Source organism: Perca fluviatilis, chromosome 3, assembly GCF_010015445.1.
Source record: "Perca fluviatilis chromosome 3, GENO_Pfluv_1.0, whole genome shotgun sequence".
Classification (NCBI taxonomy): domain Eukaryota; kingdom Metazoa; phylum Chordata; class Actinopteri; order Perciformes; family Percidae; genus Perca; species Perca fluviatilis.
The window spans coordinates 3,646,565-3,658,614 of record NC_053114.1 but is presented as its reverse complement, the minus strand read 5'-3'; the positions used below and the strand labels follow the sequence as shown (position 1 = coordinate 3,658,614).

Below are 12,050 nucleotides of genomic sequence, written 5' to 3'. Positions count from 1 at the left end.
TTGGTTTCTGCATTTCATGAAAGTGTTAAGAAGACATCCTGAGAAACACCCATAAACAGTGTTGTCATATTTACTCGCTTTGGGGTGGCCATGACCTTGAGCTGAAAAAAACGTGTATTCTCATTTCGTCTTTAAAAACGCAGTCAATGTCAGTTGCCATTGTGTTAGAGATAAAACAATGGAGGTTAGAGGGTCTCCAGATTGAAGGGCGACTGTCTGTGTATATGTAGGAGCGTGTGTGTGTGTGTGTGTGTGTGTGTTGTGTGTGTGGTGTGTGTGTGTGTGTGTGTGTGTGAGAATAAGATTTATGATATTCATTATGAAACCTTGCATTCAGATGCAGCCAAGAAGCCTGGCAATAAACGCTAGCTATTCTGTACCATCAGATCATCATCCTCATCACCACACACACACACACACACACACACACACACACACACACACACACACACACACACACACACACACACACTTTACAGCTGTCCCTTGTTCCAAGAGGGAATAGTGAGAGTCCTGGGATTGACCCAGGTTTTACTGCTGCAGCTACTGCAGAGAGTGTGTGTGGAGACGAAAAGAGAGAGAGAAAGGGGGTGAGGGATATAACGAGGTTTATCATCATCATCATCATCATCATAAACAACAATGTTATTGTCCCCATGGTAATAAAGAGAGAGGAGTTGATGAGTAAAACAGTAAAAACAGAAGTGTTTTTCTACGGACATTCATTTTTCAAATGTTTCCCTGACCAGCACTTAATACCCACACACACACACACACACACACACACACACAGACAGCTCCAAGCATTGGCTATCCATGGTGCTGACTTAACTTTACATATTTAAAGCTGAAACCTATCTTTATCTTTATATATGAAAAGAGGAGGTTTTTTTTTATATAAAAAAAAAAAAAAAAAAAAAAAAAAAAAAAAAAAAAAAAAAAAAAATTTAAAATTTTTTAAAAAAAAAAAAAAAAAAAGACCTCTGTCAGCAACTACAAATTCACTACCAAAGAAGAAATATGATGCACCTGCTGTAGCAACACAAACATATTGATCAGACAAACACTGAGCAATGATATACATTTAAAAAAAAAATGGCCTCACTGCCATTAGTGCGATGAGATGAATTAGAGTCACAAGACGTCTACCTCAAAGGTGTAAGGGTACTGGGACACATAAGGATAAACAAAGTTCATGAGGATGTTGCCAAATATCCAATAGCTTACAAGTCATTGAATTGTCATCAAGTCCACGCCGTGAATGATATGCTGGCTATCACTGCAATGGCTGAAGAGAAAGAGGGTGATGACAGAAAGTGGCAAATATAATCAGCCAATAAATGCACAATATATGGCTGGTTTGGCACAAATGAACAATTTTATAAAGATTTCCTTCAACTGTTTTACCAACTCTCTCAGGATGGTGTTTTAAGCCCCCAACGTCTCCTTCCAGGCAGCGCTGCGACCGTTGACTTCAAGGCACCTAACCCTAACCTTAACCCTAACCCTAACTGTTAGAATAATCAAAGGATAGACGGAACCACTGAAGTTATATCAAAGTTTGTTTATTTGCAGTAAAGTAGAGTAGAGTAGAATCAAATTCAAGCACTCACAGCAAAGCACAAAATATGACTGACGAATAAGCTTTCTACAACAGCTTTTGTAATACAACGTAGAATGTGATAAAACTCTATAGTCATAATAAAGAGTCAATGTCGTCAGTTATCTCAGTAAAGGAGCGCCTGTTCTTTCCTCAGCATCACACCGTGCTCCAGACAAGGACAAGACAGGCAGTGCTGCCTGGAAGGAGACGTTGGGGGCTTAAAACACCGATAAACTTTCCTTTCTCCATATATTTGCCTATGCAGGCCTGATCAAAGAAATGTCTTAAGGCATTTTTAACCACATAGTACGAGCAGTGTGTGGTTCCTGCGTATGTCACGTTGTCATATCGAACACAGCTCTGGGGTTGGTGAGCAAACTGAGAAAAGCCACTCAAACGAGAAATGGTCAAACAAACTGTAACCCAAGTTAGAATGTCTTTATTTTCATTATGAATGTGCCTGTTCCAGATTTATGTAAATAGGATCATCTGACCAGAGAGACGCAACAGAGTCTGTGGTCAAACTCAATCATCGCTCATCAAAAAGGCCAGTAAGGCCAATAAATACTGGCTAACTACTGATGTAACAGCAGCTCTTTGATGTGGTTTCAGCTTTTTAATAGACATTTCTCAAACTGTTTCCATAAAGGAATAAAGGCATAAAGGAAAGTGACAAGAAACCACTTATGTTTAAAATGCTTAAAGTGAAACAGAATGTTGGAACAAACAAATAACGCTGTAGTTCTATTCCTCGTGTCTGTGTGCGTGTCTGTGTGCGTCTTTTCACTTGTTAAATAGTTCCATTAATGGGGCTCTTGGTTAGCTCAGTCCTTGTTGCAGCGGCCGCGGGTTGGGTTCAGACCTGCGGCCCTTTGCTGCATGTCATCCCCATCTCTCTACCACTTCCCTTACTTAATCTGTCCTGTCAATAAAGGCAATAAAAGCCAAAAAAGAATCTTAAAAAAAATAGTGCCATTAAACATGGTATTTAACATAGGAAACATCACACTGACACATATGCACCCATGCATATGTGCACAAACACACACACACATGCGGCCAGTTCGCCCTGGAGAAAGTGAATGTTTGGGCTATAAGAGTGGAGAACACATCTGAAAGTGCACTCACCAGGGAATTCACAAACACAAAGCACATTTCCTCCTGCTGGATTTCACCCACTTGCTAAAATCTCTCTCTCACACACACACACACACACACACACACACACACACACACACACACACACATATACACACACAACACCATCCCAAATACACAAGAAAAACTGTGTCTCTCACCCTCCATGGCTCCGTTCTTTAACTTCATCAGCTTGAGAGGACAACTGAATGTTATCTGGTGTCTAAACATTAGGGACCCAGCAGAAAACAAGGCATGGCCCTGATCCAGCAGAGCAAAAACCCACTGACAGAGTATGTGATGCAGTATACAGCCTTGTTCGATATGTGTGCTATCACTTTGCACATCATTTTAAATAATCATACAGAAAAGAGTTTAAATAATTACTATGAGACACATAATCGTAGGCCTGCAGTCCAGGATTTTCTGTATATCCCCTATATTTTTCTTCTATCTGAAAGTTGCTGGTGTTCATATCAGTGTACGGTCATGCTAGCAGCCCACTGATGCTGTGCTTAGTACAGTAGAGGCTCATGGGAATGTCCTTAGTTTCTCAGGTATTTGGTCATAAACTAAAATATTGAGCAAATACAGTGGACTGTAAGAATCTGGAAAACTCTAACCCTAACTCCAAGGAATATTACCTGTTCAAGGAGACAGTTTTTATTATTTCCATTCAGCTGATGAAAACACTTTGGTTTACATAAAATTCCGTTGTCACACTGAATGGAGCAGCCCACGGAGGCTCATCAATGGGACTGTCGGTACAAGAGCGGAGCACAGGATCATCAGTACCCGTTGGGCTTGTTTCACACACACATACACACACGCGGTAAGAAGTGGCACATTGATATAGAAAATGGCAGGAAGACAGAGAGCATCATTATTGGCGCCGTCTATTGCCTCCATCCATTTAACAAATCCATTAGAGAACATCACACACTGAGAAAGAGCAGCGATTGTACAGCATTTTGACAAATGGACTCCAGCAGGAATGACTCATCAGTACAGAAAGTACAAAGAGCCTCTGATGCACGGTCTTCATCTTCGTGCCAACATCATTTATGTTATATTTTTGCCTCTGTGTGTGTGTGTGTGTGTGTGTGTGTGTGTGTGTGTGTGTGTGTGTGTGTGTGTGTGTGGCAGTGGTAGCGGCATGTGTAATGAGCTGACAGAGCTTGGTGATTTCCTGTCTGGCCTGTAAAAGCAGCACAAGCCGCTTCCCTGTATCCTCCTCTGTAGGATGCCACCTGGGGCCGCACAAACACACACATCCGCATCACACACTGTCTGGCAGCTGCACCTATTAAGTCACAACAGGAGGAGAAATTCCCTGTGTTACAGCCACGGTAGCCTTCCTCGTTTCCCTCTCTCTCTTCCCTCAGTGGTACGATAGTATTCAGATGGCCTTTGGTGGGCGGTGAATGTTTGTCTGACCCTCTCAGCTCTCAGCCCACACTCGATTTAAAACTAGGGCCTAAGCCTACGCAGGGAATATCAAGAGTGTCAAGCCAAAAACACTAGATACAAACCATTGACTATAATTGTGTAAAGTTCAGTGAGTTTGTTTGGCTGAGTGTAGCTCAGAGAACACCGTGTTGAGCTTTGCATTCAAATGATCAAACAATCCAGGATGTGCAATGTTGCTAAAAAAAAATAGTCAAACGATTGTTTTAAAAAGGTACATTTGTACACCACCCTTGTGCATGTTCCACACTTTTTAAAGGGCTGTCGCGGTCAAGGAATTTCCCCGTGTTGATTTAGTGTGGCTCAACAGAGCTATATGCAGTATTAGTGCATATCTATGCGGTATGTAGATTGATGCATGTAATGCAGAGCCACATTTCACAAGCGTGAGTTCCACCTGGAATCTTTTAGCTGTCCGCTATTAGCAACAGGTGCTGACGTTAGCACAACCAGCTGATTGGAGTGCGAGTCAGTGACGCTATGGCGAGCGTGAATGAAACGCCAGAGCTGGGTGACCAGCCTGCAGCTACAACAGCAACAGAGACAGAGTGTCGTATAAGACGACGACAGTGTGCTGGTGTTGCTCCGCAGTTGTAGGCCTAGGGGATGTGAATGGAAACACATCCAGCATGCTCCATCCAAGGCACATTCAACCGCATCACCCAATGTGTCAATCACTGGGACGAGGAAAATGAAAAACCGGAGCCCAACTAAATGCCCAATTTTAAAAGAGAAATACAATCTTAACTCTTGTTTTCATTTATGGATTCATTTAAAATGCATCCATAGAAGTGTAAAAAAGAAGGGCCTTGCCTCGTGAAAACATGTGAACATAGCAGTTGTGGCGGTTGCTTGCCATCCCCTGTGGTTGACTTGTCAATAACACGGTATTGCATGCCTATTGCGTGCCTTGCTCTGGCTAGCTAACATGAAACATGGAATTACAGTGAGAAAAAGCCGCAAATATAATGCTAACCGAGACAACCACGGATTAAAAGCACAGAAGCCTGACAATATTAAACCTATGATGGAAAGAGAGAATTGAGGATTCCTCTGCTCTATTTTATGAATAGTCAAATTGAAAGATATGACAGACTGCCATAAACTATCAAAAAACATGGGTATCTGCCTCCAAAAGACATGTTGTTTACAACTATCTGTAGAATGGAAAACTTATCATCCTATTGCATTGGGAAGTCTAACAAAATATATCCTGCTGCAGAAAGAGCTTTTATTGACCTCTACGAGATACCGCCATCATTTCTTTTGTCTCTGTAAACAATGCAGTGCAATTGCTTTGAAGTTTTGGTACAAAGTGTACCTTTAGGCTGTTGGAAAGACTTTCATCAGTAAAAGGAGAATTTAGCAGGCTGCATGGTTGATAATATCTCAACAACATAATGAGATTTCTAATAGTGCTGCCATGTGGAGGGAGCTTCCAAACAGCAAAACACAACACAGCATTTGCAAAGGGTAACAGTGCACAGGGCTTATTGTCTTCTGAGCTGGGAACTGGTTCTCTCTTTGGCATACACACACACACACACACACACACACACACACACACACACACACACACGCTGTTATCCTACCTCTGGTGTTGGTAGCCATGTCTGCCACCTTCTGAAAGGCATCCAGAAAGGCCACGGCAGCCAGAACAGTGGTTCTAGATGAACACAAAACACTAATTACTTTAGATAAAATGTTATTATAATTAGAAATTGCATATTCTATGGTCAGGTTTTGCACTGGTAATGTAGCGATGGCATATTTGATTTGGTCCATTTTAAAAACAAATAGTAGATTTTATGTATTAGCATGTTGCTACATCCAGTTGCTATCAGTGTTATCCACCAAAATCACGAAAATCTATGGAAATCACAGAATTCTTGCCAATTTAAGGAATAGAAACTTTGGTTAAAGAAATACTGGCATCAGTATCAAAACACAATACAGTGTCTGACGTCAGATTTTCTTTTCCCAAAGTTCTTTCATCCAATGCAGCATCCTGTTATTTTTGCTCAATAGTGAAAACAGTGTTACAGTTTGAAAAGACTATTCATGGATTTATTGTTTTGTTGTTAAAGAAACTTACCGGAGCTGGGAATGCAGCTTGGTGGCCTTGGCGCTGAAGTCCTCCCACACAGGATAGGAGCACTGGCAACACACAGACAACAACGCACATTAATATAGACAGATATTACATATTGATAAGCAACGAATCTGGCATGCCCAAACCTCAATCCACTCTTTGCCAGGAGGGAGATACTTCAAATATAAATACATGTGGGTTAAATTTTCAGGAAGGAACTAAAATGACACTGGTTTGGAATTAAAGGGACAATTTGGCGATTTTCAACCTTCTCTCTATCTATCTGAATGAGGGATACGTAAAAGAAGCATGCAGTTCTTTCCAATGGTCTCTGTGTCTCTGGGGCTCAGCCGGCCGCAGCTGCGAAATCTGCCCTACTTCCGTCCTCCAGTGACGGGACTGGAGGACTTTGGTAGCTGGGGGGGGCAGTGCCATTAACAAACGTCCTTGCTCTCTTCCCTCGTATTGCAAACTAGCCACGTTTCCATCCGCGAGGGAATGTTATGGATGAGAATCCTATACAGTGTTAAAAGCTAAGAGAGCTTAGTAAAGTTCGTGCTCATGTGCAATGCATCCTGGGATATGTAGGCACAGCTGCCACGGCTCTGCAAGCAGGAGAAGTCGCTTTCTCTGTCAATATAGCACACACTGGGAGATTAATTTCTTCAATGGACTACATATACCATCAATACTGATGGGACATCCACAGTAAAGTTGCTGGGTACATTTACTCAAGTACTGTACTTAAGTACAATTGAAGTACTTAGTTATTACATAATTAGTTGCAGCCCTTAAAATGTGCTCTGTCCCATCCAGTTGTAAATGCTGCTTACATGTTAGGGCATCAGTAATAAAAGAAACAATATTATAATATATGACAAAATAACAGTACGAAGAGACTATTCTAAATCGTGACTGGTTTTATTTATTTTTTATGCTTTCAGTAGACTTTGCTGATATTTGTGTACTTTTTGAATTGCACTGGATAACAGTTAATGGCTCAGTATCAAATGACATAAATAACAATATAGAGTTATTTAGATGAGGAAACAATCTTTTTTTTTATTTTCAAATTAAAATGCCTCAATACAGACATTTCAGCAGATCACACTCTTTGTTATCCTCCTGTACCTCTGCAGGTTGAAATGTGCCTTTTTTCAGTTCCGTCATCAATCCAATTCCCTATTGTCTTTCCTCAAAAGCACACACACATACCCCTACCCCACTCTCTGCTACATCAGCACCCTACACCTCCCCCTTTTTTCACCCTCTCACCACCTTTTCCTTCATCCCTAAAATCAGCAGCCACCCCTCCTCTCCTCCTTATGCAGCCATCTAATCCTTCTACCAAAACACACACACACACACACACACACACACACAAACACACATTAAGATCACTTGACAGCCACTGGCATCGCGCAGCATCAAAGGGTCTGACTAGAGCAGCCAGGATTGCTAACACAATGCAAAGCTGCTGTGTCTCTAATGGATGCTGCACCCCCATCTTCTCCCCCCTTTCTGTAGACTGGATGACTGCTCTATCACACACACCCAGACTCAGCACATATTACATTATACTTGATCCAGGTTAACCTATAACCCTGTTAAATGCCTGTAAATTGTGTGCATAAGGGTGGTGGTCGGGGGGGAGGGGGATGGATGGGGGTGGGGGTGTATTTATATCAGTATGAAGTCCATGTATCTTCACAGGAACAGAAAGATACAGGCCAGTATGACAAAAGAAACTTCAGGAAATGCAGAGAACAATGAAAAACCAAAACGAAGGAGGACAGTAGGAAGGAAATGTGTGTGTTTGTGTGTGTGTGTGTGTGTGTGTGTGTGTGTGTGTGTGTGTGTGTGTGTGTGTGTGTGCGGGTGCTGGGGGGTGGGGCATCCTGTCCACGTCAGACTGGCACAGACTGTAAGGGGCTGTATACTCTTTGATCTGGCCTGTTTGATGTGGCTTAATTTGGTCTGAAATCACAGTCCTATTTCCCCTTGGTACCAAAAGCTACCCCCTCCACAATCCACACACACACACACACACACACACACACAGTTGTTTGAAGTGCCCTACGTCCTCCTCCTTGCACAGACAGACACACACTCATACATACACAGTGTAGCAGCCCTGCATCTCATTAGCATATTTCGGGTATTTCAATCCTGTAAAGAGCCTGGTGACCAAGTGATAATGATGTATGTGTGTGTTATGGCTTCCTGTTCCTTTACATGGCTTCCCCCCACACACACACACACACAAACACACACACACTGTGTTAGTGTGCTGCTGCGAGGTACTGTACTCTAATGGATGATTATACCTGAAACGTTTCACTTTAACCCTAACCCAAGTTACTGTAACAGTCACCTGCTAAACTCACTCATGTCGTTGCAGGGGGTACTGTATGTTGTAATGTGTAAATGTTAATAATATTGAATTTACATATGTTATTTCTAGTGTGCATGTTAGCAATGCATATTAAAAAGATCCCACAGCGATCTTACTCTATAGTCAGTAAGAAATTAGAATGGCACTCGGCAGCACAGACCTCCACGAAGGCCAAACACCCTATCTTGCATTGTTAACGAAAAGTTTACGAAAGTGAAAATAATTTGTGTATCCGCCCCATAATTCGGATCCCCTCCAAAATGTAATGGGTTCTTCCTTGGCACACTAAATTTCATGAAAATCGGGCCTGTGTGTGGCTGTGTGTGTGTGTGTGTGTGTGTGTGTGTGTGTGTGTGTGTGTGTGTGTGTGTGTGTGTGTGTGTCTTTGTCTGTATTTGTGTTCTGGTCAGATTTGACTTGTCTAAGCATTAAGACTGTTTTTTTTAAGCGTGACTGTTTTTGCTCAACATTTTGACACTAAACAGGGTACTTATGATTCTTTTTACTACTCAGACACATACCAAGGACCTTTATTGAAAATAATGAAATTAAATTCACAAATGAAATCACAAAATAAATTCTAATATAAAGTGCTGCAGTAGATGGATTATAGATGGTAAACACCAGGAAACCTTTGACTTTCTCATACGAGTGATGAAAGAATTGAAATGTATTGAGAGATTGCATCTAGATGCAGATGCCAGTGGAACAGAGGAAACCCTGGAAATGGCATCAGGATTTTGGCTGTCTATGGAATCATTATAAACTAACATGAACACAGAACTTGCTGTAAATGTTCACCTCTGGTGTTTTATATAGGGATGCACTGAATCCAGATTTTTGGGGTTCGGCCAATACCGAATCCACTGGTTAAGATTCTGCCGAACCCGAAACCAAATACCGAATCCTCCTCCCATCCTCAGTCCATGAACACAGTAAACACATGAATGAAGTAAACAGTGACTGTCCTTCCTTTGCCGTACCTGAAGTTGCTGCATTTTGGCTGCTGTCTGTAGATTCCTTCATGCACAACTCGTATTCTTTCCGATGTTTCATACAAAATGTTGTAACAGCGGCCATGTTGTGTATTGTTTAGGGTCCTCGCCACCACCGGACAAATCAGTATTGCAAATTGAACATGTAGCTGGACTTGAATGGCCTTCTTTAGACTGAAAGTACCGCCAAACAACAACTTTTTCTGCTCACGAGTTCCATTTTCACTTTCTCACAACCTACTGCATTGAACGCTCCACCTACGTAAACACCTTCCCGTAATCAACGGCGCCGTCATTACGTCGACCAGCGTAGCTCGCGTAGGTGCAAGCGTAGGGTTCGGTTCGGTGGAAAGAAATTCTAAGGTTCGGCAGAAACCGAACCCCGTCAAAAAGCCCAATATTCGGCCAAATCTGAACCCGAATCCTGGATTTAGTGCATCCCTAGTTTAGTAAGTGTTTAGTAAGTGTCACGTTCTTTAATTATTATACATGTGGTACTTCTCCTTTCAGTACCCCTTTGATGAATTTTTAAAGGTCTGTGTGTGGTGAAATTGGGGAATAATCTTACAGACAGTTGACTTGTCTGTCCCAGGTCAAAGATCTGATTTGTGAATTCCTCTGAAATCAGTTTTGCATTCAAGAAGGTTACAAAGCTCTCAGCCTGCAAACTCCTCACTCCATTAATGTGTGTGTGTGGGTGTGTGTTTGTCTCCACCAGAGAGCTCAAAGACCGCAACCATAACCACTGCGCTCACATGATTGTAGGACTGGGAATATCACGGTGGCCGAGGGGCAAATACATCAGTGTGTGAGAGACAGAGCAGGAGACAGTGAGTGTGAGAAAAAGCTTTTGGATTGTATAATATTACATCATCACTTCCTGTGTCACCAAAAAAAAAAAAAACACAGGGCATGCATGATTACCTCTTAAGCACATACACACACACACACACACACACACACACACACGCGCATGCAGACACAATTACAATGTTTTTGTTATACATTCATGGTTATAAAGATTTACAGCTTTGCATACTTCACCTTTCCTTCTTCCTTTATACCCTCCCTTCCTTCCACTCATAGACTGTATATTAATGTACAGCGCATGTGTTCAAGCATGCATCAAAGATATAAAATCATGGATGACCTACAATTTTCTGATGTAAAACTCAGACAAAACTGAAGTGATTGTGCTAGGCCCTAAACACCTCCGAACCTCATTATCCAAAGATATAATTACTCTGGATGGTATTGCCCTGGCCTCCAGCACTACTGTCAGAAATTTAGGAGTTATTTTTGATCAGGATATATCCTTTAACGCCCACTTAAAACAAACCTCAACAACCGCCTTTTTTCACCTTCGAAACATTGCAAAAATTAGGAACATCCTGTCTCAGAGCGATGCTGAAAAACTAGTCCATGCATTTGTTTCCAGGCTGGACTATTGTAATTTCTTATTATCAGGATGCTCAAATAAGTCCCTTAAGACTCTCCAGCTGATCCAGAATGCTGCAGCGTGTGTTCTGACAAGAACTAAGAAAAGGGACCATATTTCTCCTGTATTAGCTTCTCTGCATTGGCTTCCTGTAAAATCCAAGATTGAATTTAAAATCCTTCTCCTGACCTACAAAGCTCTAAATGGTCAAGCACCATCCTATCTAGAAGAGCTCTTAGTACCTTATTGCCCCACTAGAGCACTGCGCTCCCAGAACTCAGAGCTACTTGTGGTTCCTAGAGTCTCTAAAAGTAGAATGGGAGCCAGAGTCTTCAGCTACCAGGCTCCTCTCCTGTGGAACCAGCTCCCAGTCTGAGTTCCGGGGGCAGACAAACTTAAAACTCTCCTCTTCAATAAAGTCTATAGTTAGGGAGTGAGGAGTTGCAGCGTCCACCTAGCCCGGCCCACATGCTTCTCGTCATAGTCGTTAGATTCATCTATCATATAATCAATGATATAATCAAAGTAGAGGGACACAGGCCAGTACAGCCCCATCTGGTTGGGGAGAATTCTAGCCCGACCAGGCTCCTCTCCTTAACCTGTCTCTCTAAATTATGCTGTTATAGTTTTAGACTGCCGGGGGACTTCCTTTGACACATTGAGCTTCTCTCTCCTCTTTCTTTCCATCTGTGTGCATACATGTCCCAGAAATGCTTGTTATTGACCTAGCTCTGGGGAGCTTATTCCCCGGAGTCCTCATGTTTTATTTTTTCGGCCAGCATGTTTCCTTGGATTAGGGTGGCACCAAAATCATGGTTGCAGCTGTCGCCGTGGTCCTGCTGCACACCCTGCTATGCCCTGTTACACCCTGCTACGCTCTGCGGTGCCCTGCAGTGTCCTGCTACATTCTGCTATGCCCTGCT

General features: G+C 42.2%; 1 protein-coding gene across 6 annotated transcripts in view; it reads right to left on the bottom strand.

Moving 5' to 3' along the window:
- Window positions 1-12,050, bottom strand: part of mtss1lb (MTSS I-BAR domain containing 2b) — a 100,510-nt gene that overhangs the window by 65,529 nt on the left and 22,931 nt on the right. For all 6 annotated transcript variants that reach the window (XM_039794595.1, XM_039794599.1, XM_039794597.1 and 3 more), the window contains exons 2-3: window positions 6,303-6,364; window positions 5,800-5,873 (exon numbers count right to left, since the gene is read on the bottom strand). In XM_039794595.1, coding sequence (XP_039650529.1) covers window positions 5,800-5,873; window positions 6,303-6,364 — 136 coding nt within the window. The remainder of the gene's footprint in view (window positions 1-5,799; window positions 5,874-6,302; window positions 6,365-12,050) is intronic.